General features: G+C 36.6%; 1 protein-coding gene across 10 annotated transcripts in view; it reads left to right on the top strand.

The window, feature by feature from the left end:
- PTPRM (protein tyrosine phosphatase, receptor type M) overlaps positions 1-27,345 on the top strand; it is a 422,377-nt gene that overhangs the window by 95,843 nt on the left and 299,189 nt on the right. For all 10 annotated transcript variants that reach the window (XM_027676337.1, XM_027676347.1, XM_027676366.1 and 7 more), the window contains exon 2: positions 6,395-6,517. In XM_027676337.1, coding sequence (XP_027532138.1) covers positions 6,395-6,517 — 123 coding nt within the window. The remainder of the gene's footprint in view (positions 1-6,394; positions 6,518-27,345) is intronic.

The following is a 27,345-nucleotide window of genomic DNA, read 5'->3' on the forward strand; positions in this document are numbered from 1 at the left end:
TCATCACCTGTGATACTGCTGGAATTGTGTCCATGAATTCATAACTCTCTAGCATTCTCATACCACCTTTTCAGCATGTCTTAGTACATTTTTGTATAATTTTTTTACCTCTTGTTCTCCCTCATGGACAGAATGAATATCTGGTCTTTCTTAGTTGCAAAGCATACTTTTTACCTCATCATCTTTCCTCTTGCACATGAGATTTTTTCCAGACAATTCTTCCATCCTCTGCCATTTTCAAAACCCTTTCTGAGCACAGCCACCATCAGAGAAGTTATGTAATTGTAAAATCTGTTTCCTTTTGCTCTTCTTTCTCACCCCCATGCATATGTAGACATGACAAAATGTAGATACTGTTTTAAATTTGATCAACTTTATGCAGCACATGGGTTTTCAGACTCCCTGACCAGTAATATAGATTACAAGATTAATTTAGAGCTCTGAACACTCGCCTTTAGTAGAAACGAAAAATGTGGTATATTTTGAGAGAAAATAAATGCTCCATTTTAAAACAGACTGCCCACTGTTGAAAGCTCACTTGTAAAGCCTGGATAAGAATATTTGGTGCGTGTATGTCACTGCAGATACGTGGCAGCTCTGTGGGTACTTTGGAGGCACACAGAGAAGAGTTTCTTTTACTAACTATCTCTGAGCTAGCATGTCTGGAAAGCCCTTTAAACATGCAATGCTATAACAACTTTGAAAGGGCAGGTAGAGCCATTTTTTGCTGAGAATCTACACAGAAAGCAGATCCAGGCAGACCACTATGTCCAGTTTCTAATATGTTCCTTAAACCGTCCTTTTATGTACCTCTGGTTTGTTTACTCAAGTAAAACTTGAATTTTATTTCAGCTTTATTGGCTCAACAATTTATTGATTTCAGGGAAGCAAACAGTTTTGTATTAGGCAATTCCTGTCATCACCCAATCTATAGTAAAGTTATTCAGCAGACCAGACCTGTGGCACAAGTTTAAAGGCAAGTTTTTAATTTTTTTTTGATGTTAAAAATTGTCCATTAATTCCCACTGTTGCTTTCTCCATTATTGAGTTTATAATTGGGATTGATTTTTTGTTTTCCACTTTATGACTGGTTATCTGCCCCCAAAGGAGTAGTTGTTTATTCTCTGATGGGATAGTTTGTCAACTTAGAGGCTCAGGATCCCATTTTCGTAATGCTGTGTTTCTAAGATCACTTTCTAATTGTCATGAGAGTGCCTAGATAGGGTGATTGTCCGGAGCAGTAACCCTTGGGGATAAGGTGACTCATTCATGGTTTAAGCAAGCTTAGCAATTGTAGTTTGTAACACTTTTTCAATTATTTTAGTTTTCATTTACCTTGGTATGTTGTCCTGGTGTGGTCCATTGCTTTTGGATGCAGTGGTGTTCATGAGCACAGAAGGGAATGCAGTTGGCTGAGGAAGGGTATATTGTTGGTTTGGGCAGAGGCTTTTTTTTTGTTATAGATAGAAAGGAAAGATCCATTGCCTAATAGGACATTAATCTTTCACTGCATTATCCAGACTCCCTAATATGTCATGTTGTCTAGATGTCCGGCTTTCAGATCAGATATAAAAATCTTTATTTCTGTTTCTAAGAGTTGCTACACTGTATTTACACAAGAGTTAATTGACATAAACATATTCTCAGTATGAAACTGAAAATATAGAGACAGCAGAATTCAGAATACTTTTTAAATAAGGTAAAGGATAATACTATTAAAATTCAGTAAACTCATCTTCTGGGTTCACATATTCTGCAATGGGATTCATGGTACTATGGCAGACCATAAACCATAGGGCTTTGCTGTAAAGAAAAAATTGATTTTATCCTGAAGCAGGGCCATTGCATCAGTTCTGGTATGCGCATACCCTCCTTGCCAGTGCTAGCACTAATACAACAAGTTTTAGCACTTGTACACTTGGCAGCAAACTTTTTGATGGAAAGTACATATTGATCTGAGATCTCTGAAGTATATAAACCCAACAAAAATAAAGCAGTGTGCAATGTAACTTGAACTTTTTTCTATATTATTTTTTGTCACTTAATGGATTGTGTCTTTTACTATCCTAGTATTTATTAAGATATTCTTTGAGAATGCTTCATAACAAATGTCATAGTCATAAAACACAAAATAGTTTGAATAAAACTTCATTCACAATAGGAAAAATAAAGTGTATTCTTTATCCCTTTTACTTTAATTGGTTGCTTTCACCTTAAATTATATTCCTTGTTTGAACTCATAAATTTTTCAATATCTAAAGTAATTTAACCAAATAAAAATAGAAGCATCAAAAAAGGACTACATTTAGAAAATGGCATGGTTATATTGAACTGGATTCATGATGGTTAAATGGATAATTGCAGTTGAAAGAACCATAGGCTGTAATAGACTGTGTTGTAGCTTTTGCATTTGTCAATTCATGTCCTCTTTGGAATCCAAAAATATCTGTAAAATGCACCATAAGCCAAAGAATCTAAGTGGGGTATGGATCTCCTGTTTTACTTATAAATATTTCAGTCAGCACAGAATTCATCCTTTAAAATACAGTTTGGCTATCCAAACTGTGATGGCAGTATAACAGGCAGGGAAATTGCTTTGCTTGATTAAACTGTGTAACACACAATATGTATTATGATTGTTATTTTCAATTCTAATAGCAAAAAATGAGCAGAATTTCTCAAGTGTGCTAGTTGATTATAAACAACTGCCTGTCTTGGCAGTGGCTCGTGTTTCAAAACAGTGCGGCGATGAGAGACACTAAAGACTGCTGGTAATTGCTCAGATTTTAGCAGTGCATGTTGATACCATGTCTCCATAGCATTTTATGAACTGGGACCTTGTACAGTAAGGGCATCATGATTGGAAAATAGATGAAGAGCTGCAGAAGAAGACAGTAGGGCTTCAGCAGTGGCAAATGTAGAGGTTAGTCAAATGTTATGACCTGTTTCTAAAAAACTTCATCTTATTTTTGGTAGAGTCAGATGTGAGGGTCAGAACTTTAGGGAGAGAGCATAAGCCATTAGGCCTGTTGATGACTCTTGATTTACAGTAATTATATCTTGGCTAATTTAGCTAAGTTTTTTTTGTGTTTTGTTTTTTTCCATTAAGATGTTCAGTCTATAAGCTTGCCTCCACTTCCAACCACTATATATGCCATTTTAATCTCCAAAGGACTTTACAAGAAGTCATGGCTGTGCAAAGCCTTCATTAGTATTCATCTTATCCTTTGTGGCTGGCTGTAAAAAGAAAGATGGCTTGGCATCTGTGCTGTTAAAGATCTTCTGTATGCTGGTCGATTCTCTGGATAGGTGACTGTACAGCTTGATTACTCATAGTAATACTTGCTACACTTTCCTTATTAGTTGTGGGTGGAAAGGGCTTAGGAATAGGAATTAAGAAGTTCCTTTAATACTCTTCCTATAGCAGATGTGAAGGTTAGATACTCATTTTGAGGAAATTGTAGTAATAGTAAACTTGCAAAGGTTTGAAGGATGTAAATGGCAAAAGGACATAAAGGACAAAAAAAATAGCTATAGACTTGCAAGAGAAATGAAGAAAAACAAGCAGTGAGACAGACAAGAGGTCTAGACAAGTAGAACAGTCATTCTATTTATGCACATTTTTGACTTCTTCCTAATTCATGAGAAGCGGAAGAGCCTTTACTAACAATCTAGAATCACAACTCATACCATTTTTCCAGTATTGGACATTTTGCAGTGCTTGGCTTCTGGGTTTGAGCGAGAAGACGCCTTAAACTCTTCTGTCTTAACACTAGAGATATATATGATGTAATGATCTCATCTCACTCATGGCTAGGCTTCGCGAACGAAGATTAAGGAAGGCTCTATCCACATTTATTACAGGCACGCTGGTGGCTAATGAGGCCAATACGAGATAGACATATCCGATTGCAAAAGGCACAGCAGAAAGACTCCTTAGATGGTATATTCCGCAAGACATGGTTCTTTCTGCATTGTCTTTTCTCCTCGAGAGTGATCCTACATGCGTTCTCAAAGGAGACAGCTGCGTTATAGATGGTGTGTCTCCAGGCCTTCCGATTGGAGGCCAGAGTAGACCAGTTATGATGATCAATATGGCCAAGGCTGAGATGCTGTTTCAGGGAGTCCTTGTACCTTTTCTTCAGGGCTCCTCTCTTGCGGCAGCCGGTGGCAAGTTCACCAAAAAGCAGGATCTTAGGGAGGTGGTGGTCCTTCATCCTCGAGGCGTACCCTGCCCAGCGCAGCTGTGTTCTCAGCAACATGGCCTCAATCCTTGTGACTGCTGCTTGTTCTAGAACAGATGTATTGGTCACATAATCTGACATGACCCATGATTCGGAACCATATAAGAGAGTAATGAAGTGTGGGAACTATTCCATACATTCATTGGTCCTGGTTTGGATTGTAAACCCTGATTTGTGCCAGGTTTTACTTGGGTGTGTATTTTTTGCCAAGCTTGACTACATTGCGCTGCATAATTTGGTATTTAAATTTATGTCCTATTATCATTTGCAGTACTTTTGCAAGGAAACTACCTTTTGCTTCACCTGTGGGCTTTTTATTGTTATTCCTTATAAAAAAGCACAGTCTGAAAGTTGATGTTTAGCATTTATGTCTGAAACTTAGCTTGTGACATATTTTATGAAGTTTGGAGTAATATTTATGCAAGTAAGGCAAGTACTAGAACAAATGCATAAATGACTGCCTAAATTTCTAAGCTTTCCCTTTGGAAATGTTGCAGATGTTATTTAATATACTTTATAAAAATCTCTTGTATTTCTCAATTTGTTTAACTTCAGGAGAGAGAGAGTTTATATGTGTTGTTATCATTGAGGTGAAATGTTAGCGTTTGGAGTTGTCAGTATTTTAATGGGTTTTCTGTTCCCACTGGATTATCTAATTGAATCTTTTGCACTTTAATTTGTACAGAAAGAAGCAGTGGCCAGAGATGCCAATTTCCCTCATACTCTTAGATCTTAACTGAGACTTCCTATAGAAAGATATTTTAGAACAGAGACTAATACAGGATGACGTGTATCTGAGGGCAGGCCAAACATGGTGTGTCTGGAAAGGCCAATGTAATGCTCTCACTGTTAGGAGAACAAAAACTTAAATTATTCAGCCATTGCATATAAAAATAATTTCTGTTGAAGATTACATGCTTGCAAAGTTCTTGCCATGAATCTGAAATATTCAGCTGGACTAGCCATTCGGAAGGCTGGACTTCATTTAGGTGAAGTTTGTCGGGTATAATGAAATTTTGCCTTCTATTCTGCATTTTGTTAAGGTATTCTGTAATGCCATTTTCTATGAAAATTTAGATTTTTGAAGTAATTTTTAAAGCTACATTTTGTCTGTTTCCTATTTTAATACAGCTTGGCAAGGCTTAGCCCACTGTGCCTATGGAGAGATAGCAAAGATGATGAATAGCCCTAAAGTTTAGTTTTGTTTGAACAGCTGCAGGATTTCCTTTAATATGGACAGAAATATCTGTGAGTGGGGTTATATTTATTTTCCCAAATAGGAAAGATGTCATTCTTCACTGGAGTGAAACATCAAATAAAACAGAATTTTGTAACCCCGTGTTAGTCTCCTGTTGGCTGATAACGATGTAAAAAAGCTGGAGAAGTTTCCTCTGTACCACAGGATAAAAAGCAAACCTTTTCCATTTTCTTGTGGATGATGTCAGAATCTATTCTTCTAAATTCAGGACGTTAGTTTTTTCCCTACCTCAGCCTGGGATAGAATGAGCTTTTATAACACGTTATTATTTTCTAATTTACTTAGAAGAGAGTGAGAAAAAAAAAGAGGAAATAATACTGTTTTCTTTCTAAGACCTTGAGACTAAGCATAGATTAACATTTTGCGGCAGATGTGCTGTATTGTATCAGAGGCCTTGATCCCACCCCTGCTGGTACTTGTTTGCATCGCAGCACACCTGGGAGCACCTAGGCCTTCTCGTACTTGGAAACCAAGGTACAGCAATAGGAGCCGATGTTCCCACCCTTATGGTTTTCTTCTAAAATGTAGGTCCTCAGGCATGACATAGTTTGTTTTCCCCAAGGAATGCTAATATTGCAATATTTCAATATTCTGAGTTTTGCTGGTTTTTATTTTGCTGTTTTGTTTTTGATACCTGATGATTACATCATGAGAGAAAATTTGTCTGCAGTCCTAAATCTGCTTTTTTACCTTTGGGATTTTGTTTTCACGACAAGAAGGTTTTATGCCCTCTCAGAAAGTGACGATTAATAAATAGATAAATGTTTGTATTAAAAGATGCTTAAAAAGGACACAGCCTGCATTGAATGACATTTCAGTGGTTAGGATTAGCTATTCATAATCTGTTATCCGCATGCCTGGTTTAATTTTTCTCTTTGTGTTTCTTTAACAGGATGCTGTACTTTTGATGAGCCTCTCAGTTCCTGTGGCTATAGTCAGTCAGATGATGATGATCTTAACTGGGATCAGGTGAACGCACCGATAAAGCCATCCTCAGGTCAAGGGATGCCATCGGGTTGGTCTTTATTTTGCTTTGTTTCTCTTTGACGTTAGCTTATGTGTTTATTCAGCATTTCTTGACAGTACTGCTGTTAAAGTGCTGCTTCATCTAAATCTGTTTGTTAATTGCAATCCTCAGATCTTTCAAGTGATTTTTATGAGGGGTATTTTGCAAATCAAAGGTTTTCTTTTGTCATGTGGGGAATATAAAAGTTAGAAAATAGAAGTAGAAACTTGGTGTCATCAGGGAAGGTAGAAAGAAAACAGAATGGTGTCATAAATGAATCTGAAGTAGTACTAGAAACGGGCAGACAGGACTACTGAGATTCAAAGGAAGAAGGAGTAATAAGAGATAAAACAAAGATGGCCTTAGGCATTTTCATTGAAAGAGATATTAATCAAAATCTGCTGTGAAAAGAAAAAGAGGTGAGAGAAAAAGCAGAGATATCCCAAAACAAAAGGTCTCAATGATAATGTGCTTGTTGCATTTAAAAGACGATTGTGATACTATTAGTTAATGTATTTTGTGCAGTGCATGCCGTTGGACCTTGTTCCATAGCAACAACCTTTGCATTCTGCTGAACTATAAACTTACTCTATTAATGCAGTCATTCCTTTAGGGCTTCACCCACACAAATTTGTAGAATCTGTCCATTGGTTTTAAACTATTCACTAGCCTAACATTTACCAGTTGTTCTTTTTTTCTGGTTTTCACTAGACATGTTAAGAGTTCCCCCCATGTACTGATTTCCATCTCCTGGGAGATGACTGCCTTAAGCCAGGAGATGACTGCCTTAAGCCCAGCTCAGCATCTGCTTTAGCTTTATAGACTGAGCCTCTTGTGACTATTGTCACCTAAAAGTAGGCGAAACAAAAAGACTACTACATAAAATCACTGATTGTAGCATTGTGAGACTTCTGCATTAGCCTCGTAACAGTATAAATATATCCATAACACTTAGAAGCATTGCAGATGAATGTCCTGGTATTTCACATCCATTTCAATTAGGTCTTTAAAGGACATGTTATGTATTTTGGCATTCGTGTAAAATGTCTTTAACAGTTGTCCATCTTGAGAAAACGTTCCTCCCTAGTTTTTGAATAAGGCAATTAGGAGATAAACAATGTGAATGTTCAGAAGTGACTGTAAAAACAAAACCTTAACATATGCACTCATCAATAGTGCACTAATAAATGTACTAGTATATGATGTGTACCAATTGGCCTTAGGTATCCTTCACTTACAAAAATGCTTCCAGTGGTCTTCACTGTAGATTTATCAATGCTTCCCTGTGTTGTGGACATCTTATCTGAGGTTTATGGCTGAACTGAAATACCTTTTCCTTCAGCATCCTGTTTCCTCTGGCAAAGGCAGGACTCCCAACTTCAAGATGAATGTTCAGTTTATCTGGCACTTGGATCATCCTTCTAGGATAAGTTCATTGTCCCAGATAAAGGAGGTTCTTTCAAATTCCTTTTTAAACTGGCTTTTGTCCAGTGGTCTTGGCATATACTGCTAAACATTTTCTGAACTATTTCATTACTGCTTAATGCTGTTTCTCTAGTTGGAGGTAACGCACATAGCGTATCAGTCATCTTGGCTTTCAGTACAAGGTATACATTCTTTGTCTCAATCACTGGAAATTCTCTTTCTATTCCAAATTTCATTAATTACCACACTTCAGTTTTGTGAAGGCAATTGTTGGTATGTGATGTTCAGTCTTCTTGGCAGATAGAAGAGGTCCAAACAATGTTTTCTTCTGTGATGACCACAGGCTTGAAGATGTTTTGGTTTGTTTTCCCAGTGGCAAGAGTCCAGACTAGGGACTGGTGTTTCTATGGAGGGAAAATGATACATATAATTTTATTTATCTGATATCATACAGCTTGTTTCTTTTTTCTGTTCCTGCCTTTTTATCAGAACTCTGAAATAATGTTCTGATGATCAAGTAAAAAGGTATTAAATTTGGTAACAAGTTGTATTTACAGTTTGGGGAGTTTTATTTCTGCCCATAAAGGAAGTGAAATATGCTTTGGGAGCCTTGGGTCAGAAGATGAACGAGTCAGTCTGAGGAGGGTTGAGGATACTGGTGCCTTAAAAGGTCAAAAACCCCTTGGAGAAGGAAAGAAATGCTCATTTTTTGCAAATGAGAAGCAGTTGTCTAAGGGCACAATTCAGTCAAGTGGTATCTAATTTTTCCTCATAATTTCATCTAAGCAGTTTTTTCCTGTTCTTGTTCAAATCATCATCTTAATGATTTTAATTAGTTTTCAGTTAGCCTTAGCTAGAGGGTTATGTGATACACTTAGAAAATGATTTCAAGTAGTTTGTCAGCAGTTTCTGAGCTACATATTTTAGAAGAAATAACTTCAGATGATAATGAATAGAACATCTTAGATTAATGGTTTGTGGGGAATTCTTGGCTTGAAAGCAAAATGCTTTATGCAACAATGTTGTAATACTAGACTGAAACAAGAACTCTCAGTTCAGTACTCCCTTGTCAGTAGAAAAAAATTAATGCACGTAACACTCCTAATTTCAGGCAACATGCTTCAGTAAGTGAGTTGATGTCGATATATAATATTTTGTATAATTTGGTGGCAGTCAGGGGAAGCACACTAGTTATGGCATTTGATTTATTTTAATCCACGTGAGACTGTTGAGAGCATAGCTGCACTTCAGATAGATAAATATTTTGGCTTGATATGTTATTTCAGTGGAACAAAAGAAATGTCATATAAGGTTCGTGCATATATGTGTATGCTTTAATGTGCACATTATCTATTTACATGTTTGTGAATATTAATAGTTCTTTGAGAGATCTTGTTTTAGATAAAAATTGGAGAGATATATCAAAGATAATAATAAAAATTTTCTAAAAGTGTTTTTACCATGCAAGTCGGATTGTTACTGTAGCAGAGAAATATGAAGTTATCACTACTGAAGTAAATAGGGTGCTAGTACTCTAATTTTCTTGATAAATAAAAGCATGGCCTTTAGTGAGTTAGTACTAATCTGAAATTGTGTTAAATAGACCCAAAAAGTAATGACATGTATGTTTTTCTGTATATATTTGCATGAATTAAATGAGAGTGGTTAATTCATTGCTCTTCTGTTTCAAGTGTCCTGTGAGTCAGATGGAGTAAATGCTGTAGGAAGAGCAGCTCTTCCCTTTTCTCAGCCTCTGTCTTTCTCCTTGTCTTTCTGTTCCAAGAATGTGTTTATAACAGTGTTCACAACTATAATTATAGAAACACTTAGTCATTATTAATGCCATCTTGCATTATCCAAGAGCACAGTTACAGCAGTTTGATATTAATGTGTTTATATAATACACATTCACAAATACAGTTGACTGCAAGTCCTCTAGTTGTAGTCCAATAAAGATGTCTTCAGAAAAATATGCCCAAACAGTACGTTATGCTATTGGCAAGGTGTGGGCTGCAAGAGTGGCCTTTGCAAGAAGAGGCCAGCACCCGCCCTGTGTTAGACACATCTGATTCCAGCTGTCTCCAATGGACCCACCACTGGTCACAGCTGAGGTCCTGGTGGCACCTCTGGGATAGCACGTTTAAGAAAGGGTAAAAAACACTGGGCAGCAGCTGCCAGAGAGAGGAGTAAGAATATGTGAGAGCACCAGGCCTGCAGGCACCAAGATAGTGAAGGAGGAGGGGAAGGAGGTGCTCCAGGTACTGGAGCAGAAATTCCCCTGCAGCCTGTATTGAAGACCGTGGTGAGGCAGGCTGTCCCTCTGCAGTCCCTGGAGGCCCATGGTGCAGCGGAGATCCACCTGCAGCCCATGAAGGATCCCATGCCAGAACAGGTGTGGATGCCCTGAAGGAAGCTGCAGCCCATGGAGAGGAGCCCACACAGGGGCAGGATTTCTTGCAGAACCTGTAGCCTGTGAGGTACCCACACTGCAGCAGTATGTTCCTGAAGGACTGTACCCCATGGAAAGAGATTTTTTTTTTTGAGATATTTAAGTGCATTGTATTAATTCTGCTACAGGAAGTCATCACTGACAGTGATGCAATTAGAATGTTATGGATTACTGTTAAGAAATACAAATATTGTCAAGAGTCTGCTCCGTTTGTCATTTGCTGGATATGATTTTATTCGTGCCCATGTATTTTTTTTATGAAACACTGTGTTCAGTTGTGTAAAATCTTTCCATAGTGTTTCGCAGTTCCAGCTGATTTCTAAAGGACAGTAGCATAAATTTTTTTCAAGGCAGTGGTTGGTTTGATATCTCTAAGGGGATGTCACTGCATTTGCAATGAGTCACTGGTGTCGGCCTTTCATTCATTTTAAAACAGTTCAAATCCAAATAAAAATCAAATCTTCACAGGCTGCCTTTCAGTGCGTTGAAAGGATGTTTCCTGCAATGAAACCTTCTGTGTTTAATATAGTGCTGGTTGTAGCCAGGATGAGGATTCTGTTAGTGCTATTTGAGGTGATAATAGATGATTTTCATGGCTATATGTGATTTTTTGAATGGCCTAGTATGCTTATTTGTATTCTGAATATCTAATGTTGCATAATGTTTAGCAATGCCTATGCAACGTCTGCAGAAAATGCTTATATTAATTATTGTTTTAAATGACCTAGTAACCAGACATGCATAGCTAGCAGATGTCCTATAAACTAGACAGTGAATCAAAGGAGTATTTTATATTGTAGAATGTGAAGTCGTTGTGTGAAAAATGTACGTTGTTGTTTAATTGTGCATAGAAGAGTTGTGATCTATTTTAAAAAGACAGATAAAGTGATCAGTTAGCAAATGTGCGGTTCAAGCCAACTCTAGTGTCTTACCATGTGAAGTTGTAGTTCTTTTGATTTTCCATTGTGATGAATACTTGGTCATTAAATATTTTTTAGTGCTGCATTGCATTTATGTTTTATGTTAGCAGGGCTGCTTTTCTTCTGTTTTCATTCATATTGAAGATAATCCAGTACATTTCTTATTCAATCCTATTTCCCCCAGATTACTGTAAATAGCTGTATTTTTAATTCATTTGAATGCTATCAAGAAATAACAGAAAGTACTATCAAGATGTGGGAGTTGCAGCTTGCTCACTGTGTTAAAGTTAAATTTTTTCATAGAATTTTCTAGACCTGGAACACTAGCATGTTTAGCATTTTATTGCACATCCAGGTAATAGCTGCAGCCATTAAGGACATGCCTTTTGGCAAAGCAGCTCCAGTTCATGTTGACACATTCAAGCCAGTTTCCAATTAACTGTGTAAATTAATACCAGTTGCTGCTAATATGGAGCAACATGGATATCAGACCAAGCAAACTGCCAGAATAGGGACCCAGCTACCTCTGTGCTGCCATGCAAGCCCTGGAGGGGTTAGCTACTTTAAAAACACACCTGAAGACTTAGTGAGTAGGGCACTTAACATGTTTGTTCAAAAACCAAAATAATGCCACCAGCTATGTCTCAGGTATTGCTTGTTGTTATAACTTACAGGAATCTCACAGTCATTTTTGTAACTTCGAATCTGACTTACAGACTTCAAAACCTGGCACAAATTCTAGGTTTGTTACAAACATTGAGTATCCAGTATTCTTGCAGAGGGAAGTAAAACATTAATCAACATCAGAAACCCATTTTCTGAATCACTGACAGACAATGTTCTTGGCTTCCTTAACCCTAAAATAGACAAGTTATTTTAACGTATTTTGCCTACAAATAAAGGCTAATACAAAAAGCCTAATAGCTTTCAAACAAATTAGTGCTAATGATTTCCTTACTCTTTTGTTGTAGATGTTCTCTACATATGACTTTCTAGTTTACACTTTTTTCTTCTTTTATAGAACAAAGTTTTTTGAATATGAACAGTGTGGCTCATGAGGTAATACTTAACATAGATTACTGACTTTCAAATTTTCATTTGAAGCAGTGGGGTTTCTGTAGTGTTCATAACTGTAACTTTGGGATATCAGTTTTCTTGTTTGCTTACGAGTTGCATCAGCCCTCTCATATTTGAGTACAAAATTGCAGAACATTCTGCAACTCACAGAATTAAGTGGGAGACGCTGATTTAGAACCACCAATAGATGATAAAGATTTGTTAAAGATGTTTGGCTGGAAAATGATGATATAATAAATTATGGCATTTTTTTAATATTTGAGGAACTCTCCTCTTCTGTTGAAGACAGACAGAGGCTATATGAAAGATCTGGGAAGTCACTTCTCATTAAAACAGAGTATTCTCAAAGTAACCTGAAAGATAAAGTTGACTGCTGAGGGTAATTCTGTGTAACACCATGTAGTGCCACAGAGTGCTAACTAAGTCCTCTAGCCTAATTCATTTACCTCGCTGTGATTACGTGTCTCCTGCTGAGGTTATATCTAACACCTGCCATCATATATGCTGAAAAGCAGCTACCATAATAAGCTAGACACTGGAGCTGAGTTTACAGTGGATTTCTTGACAACAAAAATGTTTAGGATTAGAAAGTTTTACTGTTATATATTGGAAACCTAGTCTCCCTCACCATCTTTCACCCATAGTTCCAGACACTATCCTGCTGGTTAAGTGCATCAGAATCTAGTCTCATATTTCCCTGCTAAATTAAAAGTAGAATTACTCTGAATAAGTGGGCTTTTGTTTGTGTGTTTGTTTTCCCTTTCTGGAGTATTCATGAGGAGTTCCTTCAGATGAGGTAGGAGTACCCCAATAGGAGAGAGGAAGTTGAGGTAAGAGAATCCCAACAGGAGAGAGACAAAGTGCTTCATGTTGTAGAGCCAGTAAAAAAAATATTTTTTTCATTACCTTCTGGTGAATTGGCATTTTTCAAGTGGAATATTGGTCTGGAAAAGAAAAATGAATTTAGTTCCAGTGGGGGCTCTTGATTCAGGAAAGACCACGAGAAGAATGTAAACTTTCTGTCCTGGGTATATGCCCAAGACATGTAAATGTACCTCAGGAAGCTTTAATCTAGGTAGTTTGAGACTCTGTAAAATTATAAATGAAGTAGCACATGCTTTAGTATAGGGTTCCGTAGGTACTCAGTGCTGAAGGCATGTTACTGCATCGTGCCATGGCTGTCTCTACTGAAACCACTACAGTTTCTGCTCTAGTTTTTGCTGACTTGCGTTGAGTAGCAATACAATTTTTGTGCTTTTTGCCTGGCTTTTCTCTTCTGTTGAAAAATGAAAATACCAGTTCCTTCAAAGCTGTGGCCAGTAAAAAGCCTGTGAGGAATGCAAATAAACAGTGAGTCTGAAGATCCTCCTCTAGGAGCTGCACTCACTACATTGCGGGATCAGAAGAAAAGAGAATAACCAGAGTATTCCTAAATAAGCTTTTTCTTGTTTAGTAATTAATCTACTGGAAGAAAAAGCCTCTTAATTTCTTGCAGTCTTCAGGGCTTCTCTTTCAGTCTCATACTTATCCCATTAGATTTCTTCTCATCCATCCTGCCCTTTAGAAACTAATAAAGTGTGGATCAAAACCTTTCCTTATATCTACAGGCTTTAAAGTGGGTAACGTGACTGCCTCCATTTCAGAGTCTAAGTCAGTTGTTTCCCGAGTTGGAAGTCAGTGGCAGTGAGCTGGAGATGGATTCCATCACTCCTCTTTAAGAGCACAAACATTAGGTTTTTTGCTGAAATTTAAGAGGGATTTCTTGTCTCAATTATATTTATAGGAGGTTTTTTCATCCCTTCTTACAAAACTTAATTTGTTTGCAGGCATTTATGACTGATAGTATGTTCTTAGCAGGTCTAGCTGTGACTGTAGTAAGAGTGGCCAAAAAAATCATTGATTTGAGGCAGAGGTCATTATATGCTGTATCAGAAAGCTATTTGGCAAACCTGTTGTTCGCAGAATACTGGTTCTTTGGGTTCAATTTGAAATTACTCTGAAGTACAAGATAGTGGTAAAGAAAGCTTCCTCATCAGTGTCAAAAACCAGGCCTGTATGCTGATATTTTCATCACAGTTAAAAAACAATGTGTTTTCACCATCTCCTGTTGTCTTTCTTCTTTTACCAGAGAATTATTTGGTTTAAGTTACTTCATTAACCTTAATCAAGCCTCATAGGAAGTGCTTTTTGTAGTATTTTAAAATCTGATACACAGTAGAAGTGTACTGGAAAATGGCTAAAATTTTGCAGACACTTAGTGTCTGGGCATAAACAACGTTTTTCCAATGAAAGGAATTGGTTCAGCCAAAAGCAGCACACTTAGGAGACTACATATTGCCACCTAGAATTTCTGCTTCCAATGTGTCTTCAAGTGCTCACAGATTTCTACACTTTTTGGACTTTGCTCCCAAGCTGGGTAAAGTCATATGGCAGTTTGTGACTTGGCAAACGTGGCAGCAGAGCTCAGTTATTGCACAAGCAAAATGGTTGAGTTGTATTTAAGTTCTCTGGTATTTCCCAACATATCAGACACAGTCTTAATCCTTTATATATACTTACAGAACTCAGAGCCAGAGAAGAAGCAATTAAAAGGTTTTCATGAACTTCATGAACTGAATTAAAGAGCTCAGTACTTTTGTTCTCAGTGTTAAAGCAATATAGTTATTTCCCTCACCAGCTGACATGATGCTTTCTGCATCTAGAAGTCACATTTCCAATCAGCTGTATTTCAGTAGCATGACGGAAAAAAATCCTGTCTGGACATCATTGAAAATGTAATGATGTACACAGCCATTTAATGAGAAAACAGGTGCAGGTAATTATCCAAATGATAATGTTGCAGCAGCTAATAGCATCAGATATTTGTGATAATTGCATGCAAGCAATTGATCACAGTTCTGTGCTGCTCACGTTACAGATTTGCAAAACACCTTTCAGTACACATGCATTCATATTAGAACATGGAAGCCACAGATGCAGTTTTCTCTCCAGTATCTTCATATACTATGATTTTGCATTAAGTTTAAATATGACTGTGTTGTTACTTAAATTTTTACTAGTTTGTTTTTCCGCGTGCTTTAGAGGGGAGAAATGTGCTTCTGCCAAATTTGAGTTCCTGATTTCCCTATACTCTTACAGCATTTACCTCTTCCAGATGTCATAGTGAAATCTTGTGCCATTCTGGTTTCTGCTGAAGGATGACTGGGCAGGACATGCTTCACAGTTCATTAGTTGCTGTGTTGCATCATTCAGCTCTTCCCAACACCCCAAACACTTTCACATCAGAAAAAGGTGAGCGTGACACCTGGATTCATAAAGGCACATAGAAACCAACAATAGGATAAGAGTAAAATTAAGGTGCACAGGTTCAAAACAGTGATGATGGAAACTCATTGATAGATAGATTGGAGCATTGTCACCTGGTCCTGAAAGCACCTAAGCACCTATGTAAGTCACACTGTAATGAAGGGGAGTTCTCCAAGTGCCTGATGCATGTGCAGCTGAGCATGGTGGCACCATCCTGAACCCGGGAGTCAGAGGTTGTTCTTCCCAACATGTCTGTCTCCTGCAGTTGCACAAGAAATAGACTGGAGACATAGCAACAACGGGGTGATCCCTAATGTATTCTCTTACTTATGTGTTGAGAGCTACAAAAGAAGGGAAGGGAATGAAAATTTGCTAAAGAGGCAAATTTCTTCCGTGCAAGACCTGCGCAATAAGACCAGTGCTCAAAGGAATTGGAGATGCTTCTTTCTGAAGCTTTTTTACATTCATATCTTACAGTTGCAAGGAAATGGCTCTTCCCAAGATGAGAACCTAAGTTGGTCATTTGCCCTCTTTCTGCACATGGACATGTTGTAGGGAACAAATCAACATGAGAAATCAATCTATAGAAGAGAAATTAAGATTTGTCAGGCATTTGAGAAGGCTCTGGAAGGAAAAGAGAAGGTGAAGAGAAGCAGGTCCCTGGTCCAGTCTTTTGCCCTTACAGTATTTCAGGAATTTTCAGTTAATAGGAATCATAGCCAATTGCTGTTTGAGTGGCAGACAGCACTTACCCTGTGGTTCTCACATCTTAGGAAAGGGATCCTACCATTGTACTGTTACTTGAAAGGGCAGTGTCACGATCTCTTACAAGTGATATCCCAAGAAAAAACTGAAAGAGAGGAAAGGCTTTTGGAGGAGGATTCTGGACTCTTCTGTATCCCAGATAAGGAAGTGTGCTTTTGTAGAAGCTAGCAGGGTACCTGAAGAATGGGATGTAAAACTTGCCACTTTTCTTGGCATTTCCTTATGAGGTTTCCTTATTAAGCAACCACACTTTTGAAAATTCCAGGATGATAGTTGATGAGGGTCCTGTTCCAAGGAGATGGGTTGGATATTGTGCAACGACTCTTGAGCTAATACCTCTCAGAACTGTTTAATCTAAAAAGCATCAGGCAGGACAAGGTGAAGATATTACCTGAGTTCTGGAAGTTCATTGTGTAGCAGCAATAGTAATGATTAGGTGTCAGAAACAAAAAAGTCGTCATATTCTAGAGTAGACTTGATTAGCAACAGCATTAAGTTTCCTTCGTGAGTGCACCATGTGCTATGTGAAACTTTTAAGGCAGCCTGTAGCTTTCAAATTTTAGTGGAATAAATTGATGTACCAGTTATAAAAATACGTGGTATTTTTCAGCAATCACATTTAGATGTTACGTTGGCTATGGTGTTTTTGCCGTGTTTAATTTTAGTGTGAGGCACATTGGTGAAGGCAGAAAGTTGTTTAGAGAAATGTCAATTCAGACACTTTACTTACATGGCTTGCAAAATGCAAGCAGCTTTACTGGCAGATTTTTTTTTCCTGCTTTTTAGTGTAGAAGTACTAACAACTATATAATTAGTAAGAATTTAATTATTATTTTAGTTACAGCAAGGAAAAGCTATATTTTGCAAGGATATATTATAGTGCCTGTTGAATTTAAATTATCCATGTTGTAGATTGTATACATTGAGTTGTACTTTTAAGGTAATGGAAAGTATTAAAACAGATCATTTTAGCTCCTGTGCAAGTCTATAAAGAAGCAAATTTCAATAGAAAAAAGAAAAAGCCCATGGAATACACATTGGATATGTTCTGTATGTACCAATGAAGTCAGGATTTTTACATGTAAAAAGTGAATTTATATTAGGTGTAGTCTTCACAGCTGTATAGCACCAGCAGTATGACAGTAGTTCTCTGGTGGTACACATCTACGTTAATTAACCTTGTCCAACCTCCCCTGTAGTTTCATCATTCTCATCTCCATCTTCTCTTGAAGCCTAAATGTATGGGAAATGCCTCCAACTCTTGATTTGACATTCTCTATAGTATTAAGGTTCAGTATAAATGCATCTCTTTCTATCAAGTTATTCCCCTTTATAGATAGTAGATGTCATTTTCACTAAACTTCAGTATGTTCTGACTCAACAGCCAATGGGTCATAAAGAAATCTTCACCAAAGTGTTTTATTTCTGGAATAAAAAATCTACAATTGTTATGATATACTGAAAGATACTTAGCAATGCACATGTGAAATTACCCAGACAGAAATAAAAAGTTTTGTAGGTTTTGCTTCCAATTAATGAATTTGCCTTTAAAGTTCCAGAAAAGGGCTCCTCTGAGATCTTTTATTAACCCATATTACTGTCATTCAAATAAAAATACTCCTTTGGAAAAGCTACTAAAGCTACTTTGCCACCTGTAATATGGAAATAAAAATGGATACTGCAGTGATGCTGCTATTTATCTTTTGTGTTTGGCAAATAAAACCTATGCTGTGTAATATAGCATAAAGAATATAGAAAATCCTCTGGTATAATCTCAGGTTGTCTAGTTTCTTTCACTGGTGAATTTTATTCATATTGAGAAGAAAAGCATTTGAAATTATGTAACCCGAGGCCGCTATTTTGTGTGTAAATAGGTAGGCTGCTTTTATGATGGTGTGACTTTCCTTTATTTTGCCATTTAAGAGCCTTTCAATACTATTGTAAAGCAGAAGCCTAAAAGAAGTTCTAATTTTTGTGCTACATTTGTTAAATGACAGATCTTTGCAATGAAAGCAAACTTTAATTGCCAAAACATTTATTCATTTTTGTTACTTTGAGATTCTGGGGTTTTGTTACTTCAAGGTTCTTTTCTTTTTCCTATTCTGCACAGTTCATGTGCCGTTCTCCCTTCCTGGGAGAATATATTTATGTACAAGAAGAATTTAATTCTCTCATCCTTCTGCTTTAAGCTCAGTATGTTCATGAGAGTTCTGTGTACAGAAAGTCTTCATATCGCCTCTCTAAATTCTGCTGAATCCTCTAGCCACACACAGACTTTACATTTTACATCAGCTGTCATGTTTGTTTATCATGTGCCAAATTTCTCTCTTTGCCACCTCTAAACTCGAGGTGGTTTTTCTGAGCATTGTTATTTTTCTACGGATTCATTTCTTAGAGAAAGCTTTGTTGGTGTACCGCATTTAAACATGTCAATGATGCAGAGTCTAGGGAAGCAGAGACTGTTAAATTCTCTAAAGGATTCTGGGATATCCTTTTTTACCTAATAGTTGCCTGAGCTTTGCTTTGCTTTGCCTATTAAAATGTATTCCTTTATGTTATTCCTCATTTAAAGAAAATTTGATGGAACATTTGAAGATAGGTCTAGAAAAGCACACACATTAATATTTATGGCTGCGTGTATTTCAACTCTGGAAGGCCTGACTAGCAATTGGATATAACCACGTTGATGATTTTCAATACATCTGCTGAGCCACAGGATATTCTGAGCAAGGTAGTTGCCTTTACTTTGAAATGAACACATGAAGAGGTTTGGTTTCACTTGGCTTCTGCACGCACAGATGCATTACTTATATTCAAGATAAATAATATTAGTCTGCTTTTTTTCAAGGCATTCGTCAATACTTCAATACTTAATACAAAGCTGCGTAACACCTACTTCTTTCCATGTCAAGATTAAATAGTGAAAAAGCATGTTTTTATAAACCGATAAAAATTTTCTGCAATTTTTTGGTTGCTAATTAAGTGCAAATAGCAGATGACACTAAGTTTTGCCCTCGTCTGATATTCTTTGTCTACAATTCTGAAGTTTGTTATACATGACGTGTTAATTATAACATTGTAACGAAAATTTTAATTACTGTTCAGTACATTCTTTTTTACAGCGTCAAAAAGTATTTTACATCAAGTATTCTTATGGTCTTTTACAAAACCCATATCTCATTGTTAGAAATTTCTAAGTAATTTTTTTTTAATAGAAATGTCTTATCAAAATAAGACAAAACTTCCTTATGGAAGTTATGAAGAGAACATACTTGAAATTTAAACAAGATGTTTATTTTTATTAATGTAAGGACTGAAAAAACAGATGTATCTGACTGGGGGCTGAAGCTGAATTACAGTTACCATGTCCATCACTGCCATTGACTTCATCTGAGCCTTATTTTCTTTTGTTAGGTAGATATATCCAAATGCTCACAACTCAGTTGTAGTACACTGTATTTTGGGAGTATAAATTGCTTGTAATTCAAAATAATGATAAACTTTTATGCAGCGAACATGATCGAATAATTTTTCTGTTTCATTCTTTCCTCTCCTGCTCTCATACTGCTCATCCCTCTGCCTTCACATCCTTTTTCAGGAATAACAAAGAGTAGCTTGTTCTGTATAATTGTTTTACCTTAATTTGGGGTATTATGCTGATAATTCTTTTACATTGAGGAAATATAACTGTAGTTTTACTTTGCAGTTCCAAATGGTTTGTAAGAATCCCTGAAATATTTTCAATTTGAAACTCAAATGGGAATGTACTCTAATTTTATTGAAGTTCCTTTGGGAGAAGGATTTATTTTTGGTTTTTTGTTTCTTTACTACATGTCTTAGTATTCTGTATAGTCAAACAGCAGCACTTTTCAAATATATGTATTACTTCTGGTCAATGAGAATGGAATATTAGGTTTCTTTAAAAAAACCCAAAAAACTCATAAAAAACCCCAAGCTCCAGTAAACCAAAACCACTCCAGTTTTTGAAACAATAAATCAACTACTTTCATACAAGCAGTTGTATAATCGAGTAGCGTAATATTTAAATATTGATGTGCTAAATATAGAGCAGATATTAAATGCTGCCACACAAATAGCTAAAGGAAAAAATTCGCGGTGTGGACCATATGGCTGCATCATGTTGTAGCATGCATTTTCCCTAAGCTGGGAGCATTAACTTCTCTGCCTCTATAAAACTTTTTTTTTTCTTTTTTTTGACTACTAGAGGTCAGAAGAAGACTGACATGGCATCCAGATTGTCTCAGGCCACTCTGCTTTATGGTTCCTAGCCCCTATCTCCAAAGGGCTGCTTTTGTTTTTGGGCCCAGTCAAGATGCCAACTGCTGGAATAGATTGGCATCAGATCCAACCTAGTATTGCCACAGTTGAGGTTCTTGCAGTTCCCCTCAGTATTTTGAAATATTTCTCAACAGAGACAAGAGAGGAACTGAAATGTTGCTTAGACTTAGTGCTCAAGGGTAGGTTCCTCTTGGAGTTTTAGACTTTTTTCATTAGTTACATCATATTGTAAAACTACACTTGGCTGTTTAAGGACGCAGGAAACCTTTAAATGACCAAAGAAGCATTTTCTGAAAACTGTTTTTAAGTGTGAGAAATTAAATCAGAAGCAAGACAAAGGAGTACACATACAGAGTTATACTGGCCGGGGGGAAAGAGCAAATACAATAAACAACTGGAAAAGGGTGCTTAGAAAATAAGAAAATAGGAAAAGTACATACTTATTTTATGGTCTTATGGTAAATACTGTCTGTCAACAATCATCCTTGAAGTCTAGTTCAAGACACCATCCAATTAATAAATGTTATCCCTTTTTATCTTCTGATGGGAGTCAGAGGAATCTGTGCTAGATAAGCAGACAAAGATCATGTTGTGGTTGGAGTGGGGAAGTTGGCAAATCATGATCTGTGGTCGGTAAAATTGGTAGCTTGTGGAACAGAATTTGGAAGGCAGGAGGCATTTGAAAAATAAAATATCCAATAAGATGTTGGAAAATTGTATGTTAGGGTTCATTCAAGTCTAATGCATACTAAAACTCCCAAAGTTGTTGTTTTGCATATTTTTCAGTAGTTTCTTTTTGTACTAAAGCAATATAAAGTTGAAATGAGGCCTTTCAGGGTTCTGTCAAATGAATCTACCTTTTTTAGGCAGTAGTTTCACATGTGGTTATATCGAGCAACACCTTCCTTTTTCTATTAATGAGCAACAAGGCTGTGCCCTCACACACGAGGTGCAGTTCCACAGCATCTAAATGCAGCCGGCAGAGCCAGTAACAGGAATAACGTCATGCCACTGGGATCCAAGGGAAGTCCCAGGTCCAGGGTCCAGCTGAAGGCCTAGGGCAGGAGCCGAAGGAGATGGGGCCAGAGTCAGTGGTTAATACAGAAACTGATGGCCCAGGACTGAGCTGAAATGCCCTGTACCATGGGCAAGGTACAGGGTGGGACAGTATGGCCTGATAGTGCCCCTTGGGGATCCAACACCACCATCTCACACATTCCCAGCACTAAAAAAACCCCAACAACAGAGAAAATAAAAAATCAGTTGAGTCCTTGATTTGGTTTACTGTGCAGCCTCATAGGACACAAAAATAGGAAGGCACGGTAGAAATGTGTGAATCACTTTCAGTAGCAGTATGAGTCTGTAGGGCTTAAAGAGCAGTTTTGGCTACATAGGTAGGCTTTGAAGTGCTTCATAGACTAGCTTCTGCGTGTCTAGCTGATACGTAAGAGATGGTGTATCAATAATAGTTCAAACAGTTATTTGCCCGTTTAAAAAACAATTGCATTTGACTTCAACAAAATCTCATGTTGTACCTAGAGAAGCTAAAGGTTATTGAAGGTAAGGTAATTGAAGGTTATGCATTTAAGAAATGTCTCCTGAGAAAAGACCTTTTCTTTCTTCTGTCAGCTTGATCTGTTTTCTGTTTGTTTAGCAAAACTGAAAAATAGTTTAGTCCTGTTTTAATTAAAATAAGGAGGAAAAAAGCCCAGAAGAAGGTGTTAGTAACAAGATGTTTCCTGTGGGTCAAGCAAGCAAAGTGTATTCCCTTACTCAAAGTTGATGACCTTGGTATCTCTTAAGCCTGATAATGCCAAATATTGCTTTTTACTGTGTAGTAAATAGAATTTCTGTTTCCACCTTCTGCTAGTACTAATAAAACAGTAAACCCCATATAAACAGCTTCATTGGGCTTGGCTCACATAACTGACAAATAAATAATAGTACATTGTAAGCTATTTGGTGAGTACATTTGGACTCAGTACTACTTACGCAGTTTGGTTCTACTTTTCAGGAAACAAGAAAATTAATCAAGGACATAGTAATAATGACTAAAAAGTTACTATTTGTTTTAATTTCCAGAACAAAATGAACTCTGTATCTCATTTTTGTGGATGCGATGTGCCCATTTCTGTTTCAATTCTGTGTGAACTGACAGTTATTGTCCTTGTTTCATGCCTGTTTTCTTGCATGGTAATGTAAAAACTTGCAAATACGAAAAACAGGGCAGGGACTGAGAAAAATGACATTGATCACTGATGACTATTTCTGAGAATCATTTATCATGCAAAAATAACTGCAAACAGCACATAGCATGGCCCTCATAAGCTATTTTCCCATTAGCTGGCAGTAATAAATTTATGCTGTTATTTATCCAAGAATGTCAAACGTTTTTTTCCAGAAATGAGTAACACCTCATATCAACCATGAGGCTGTGGGGTGTCCTGCATAATTTACAGACAATTTAATTGACCTATGGAGGTTAAGTGACTCACTTGAGATAATGAATCAGTGGCAGAGTGTGAAAATAAAGATGAGAAAGCTAGTTTGTGATTCCTCACAGGACGCCTGTTTTGCTTTCCACTCCAGAGTACCAATGCTGACTTAAAATCTGCAATCACCTTTATCTCAAGCTTTCACTGAAATATAAAAAGTCCTTAATAAAAGAGACATTGGTAAAATACCAAGTTTTTATAATGGATATTGCACTCAGCACTGGGTGATTACAAAGAAAAGCACTAGGAGCAGTGCAGGTATCCCCACATAATATGACAGATGTTGATTTTGCTTCAAATGTTGCATGTCCTTCTCACTGCAGTGAGCTTCAACTCACAGCTGACTCGGGTGAAGCATCTCTTTACACTAGTGCAAGGCTGGTAAAAGTCCTTCTTATTCTTTAGGGAATTTTGTTTCAGAAAGCCTGACATAAACCTCTTCAACCTCTAGTCAGTGACAGAATGTTGTATAAGTGCTCCAAATGTGAAAATTTCTCTCCAGATAATTTTACTTTGCAGTCATTTATAAACAATAATATTCTGTTATTACTTGCCAACAGAACTAAATATCTTTTTAAAATTTCTAAGTGTTATCAGGTGACACAGATTTGTGATGCAGATTGCTTTCGAAGAGCTAGAGTGTTTCTTTGGCAATTGAAATTTCTAAGTCTCCCATTGCCAAGGCTTTCATTTTAGAGACCAAGTCACCATGCAGGTCTAGATGGTCACTAGTCATGTTTTTCAGCATCTTTGATGATTATTTGAAGGTCTTGAGAACCCTTCTTACCCAGGATCAATTTGACTGTTTTGAGACTAAAACTTGTACCATCTTTGTGTGAAGATCTGTGGAAAAACAAAACAGAAGGATAAGGAAAAGTATATAAATACAGAGCTTTTAGTAGACTGTTCAAAATTATTTCCACTGGATTTTTTATTAAAACACTAACTATATTTTAAAAATAGTGAGTGTTTATATTACCCTATTATTATATTAGCTGAGCTTTCATGACACATCCAACCCTAAAATACTACTTATCTGTGCTACTGAGGTATCGGAGTCATTGTAAGTAATTACAGTACTAAGTATCCATTTCTTCTTATCAGACAACTAAAAAAATAAAGAAAAAAGGAAAGATCAGAAAGATCTTTCTAGGTCTTAGTAACCTAACTACTGAAGTTGCGTAGTGTAAAAGGACAAACAGCTAGTTTTGCTGTCCTAGCTGAGACAGATGAAAAATCATAAATATGATTTTATGCTAGAAATTTGTAAGCAAAGGTAAGCTACAGGGAAATATGAGTTAAAATCTCCCTGTGGATATAAGCTAAATATTAGAGAATTTTAGTTATTTCTGGGGATATGGTCTCTCTTGAAGTATAAATAATGCTTCTAACTATTTAAGCATGTGTTATGTTGTTATAGGGAATAAAATACTTTCTACTTTCCTCCTCATGCTTGATTAAAAAGTAATTTCCTGGTAATGATTTTCTTGGGCATTTGAGAACCTTTAAACAACATTTTTAGTAGCGTCTCAGAAAATCTTTTTCAGATTTTTTTTTTAATGGGCTGAGCTAGTGTTTCACTCTTTAAAAAGAAAAGAAAAAGAAGAGATCTTTTTAGCTGCTATGAAATAAAAAGAATGCTACAGAGAATAACTGAAGTGCTTGTATTTTGGCTCAGTCACTGTTTTTCCATCTGTTAGAAAATCATTTGAGATTTTAAAGGTATGAAAAACTATTTTTGTTGTTTAATGCAGAATTAAAATCAGTTCATCTAAAGAATGATTTTCACACATAGTTTAGATCACATAATGGGTGGATAGATAACTGAGGGATGTAAGGATGTGAATTCTTCCTATAGCTTTAAGACCCTCTTTGTGTGTTTAGATCATGTTATGTTGGTATTTGTATATTTTTATGTATTTCTGATGAAGTTCAAAGGCTTCATCTACCATGCAGCAATCTTCCTGGTACCCATGAAGTTGGGACAAGCCAGACAGTATAAATACTTACATACACAATCCAGCTACAGCTTTAGAAATTATGGTGTCCATGTCCCTCATTAACAGAACTTAAGGAATCATGATTCAAGGAATCCTCCTTTCAAGAGGAATCTGCAAAGTTCAGAAATCATCTTCTTTAGTCTGTTAACATATTGAGTGCACTTTCAAACTGATTTAGTTGAAGAATGAAAGGGGGTCGGGCTGTTGAATATTCAGTCATAAGGAAGGTATGCATGGAGATGGTCAGGAGGAAGCCAAAGAGATTGATGAGGTTGGCATCCCTCATGGAGGAAAGAACCTAAGTAGAGTGTGGCAGGACAAGAAACTTCAGAAAACGAAAGAAAGAATTAGATATATAAACTGTGAGAATCTTAGACTAGTTTTTGTAGGTGTGAAATAAATGCCAGTACTTATTAATAATAACATAGGGAACCTAGCTACAATCAGGAAAAAACCAACCTCTCCTCTTAGGAATCCTAGCTTTAAATAAAAATAATTTTTTGTAAAGCAACTCTTTTTTTTAAAAGGAATTAGGTTTTGTAGGATTTTATTTTTTTCCTAAATCTTTGTTTCCTTGCCTGCTTTTTATTCTGAAGGATAGGATAGCACTTTTAAATAACTGAAACAGGCTATAAATTGTAAACATTTAAGTTAGTTCTAGTGCTAATCTTGTTTTAAAATATTTTTCTGGGGAAAAAAGAGCTTTCTAGAGAAAACAGAAGTTCAAGATTATTCCAGTCTACTTGCTTGAGGAGAAGTTTTGCCTCTTACTTCTGAGAAAACCAAGAGATTCATAACATATTCTTCTCATCTGGCAAACCAGGCTGAATGTTAAATTATGTCATGTTAGCAATATTGCCAGCCCATACACGTAGAGGATGTTCTGAATGAAGTTTTTATTTTAAAAAGGCAGTAAGAGCTTGTCTATCATTGACCCTTTTCAGTCACTACTTTTTCACTTTCCTGGTATGACCTCTCTGAGTTTTATTACTGAAATACATGAAAAGGTGGCAGACTGTTACAAAAAGATGAGAGGAAGCAGTATATTTATAAGACTGGACTGATTAATTCTCACTGACCTCCATTACAATAATGATATCAACCAATCCACCTACTGAAGTGATAATGAAGTAGGAGTAATTAGAGTTTAATAAAAAATCTTCCTTATATTATTTTTTCAGGAAATTAACTTACGTTCTGTTAAAGCTTAGTGAGTCTTGCCTCCTATCTCATGAAAGGCCTTATCAAAATGATGAGCAAAGAGTAGGAATAGCCTAGATGCATTTATCTAGTAATTGTTCATCATATTGCAAAGTCTGTCGAGTTACAATCTGCACAAAAAATCAGGTTTGAGTGTTATGAAATGGGTGATGTTGCTGCCTAGCTGAGAAGTTTTTTTCCTTTTAAAAATAAGTACATTTCAAATTATGAAAAAAGCCCACTGTATCTCTAGAGACTTACGTAAGAGAGTAAAAAGAGGATTTATTTTCAACAGACTTCTTTAGTTAAAAAAGTTAGTGCAAACTTTAAACAAAATGCAAACAGTGGTGCATAGCTTCTTGGGAATGACAGATAATTCATTCTGTGCATAAACAGCATTCAGTACATATCTGTTTGTTGTGCTCCTCATAGCAACTTCTGTGTCTGAGCAGGCATTTCAGAATATTTGTTTAATATATCCTCACACTTCAGGAAATATGTTTACAAGAATTTTTATTCATATGTTTTCAGTGTATTCTTAAATTTTTATCTCTCAACTTGTAGATCCGTAATTGTGAAACACGTGAAATAGATTGCTGACGTCTGCTAACTAAGTGTGCATTCACTTCCCAGTAGACTATTCTCAACTTTCTGCTCATCTTCAGCAGATGATAAGAAGGAATTGAAGAATATGACAAGTGTAATAAACAGAGAGTGAGTGAGAGTGAGTGAGTGAGTGAGTGAGTGAGTGAGTAGTGCTCAGTGTTCAGATTAACACAGCAGACTTAGCAAACAATCCATTTTGCCTGAGGATCTGGGCTTTTCAGAGAGTGTTTTCTAAGGTGTAGTTTTGTTTATAGTTTATTTTCTACCTTTTCTGAAGAAGGGACTTAAGACTCTT

Source organism: Neopelma chrysocephalum, unplaced genomic scaffold, assembly GCF_003984885.1.
Source record: "Neopelma chrysocephalum unplaced genomic scaffold, ASM398488v2 Primary Assembly neopelma1_22, whole genome shotgun sequence".
Lineage (NCBI taxonomy): Eukaryota > Metazoa > Chordata > Aves > Passeriformes > Pipridae > Neopelma > Neopelma chrysocephalum.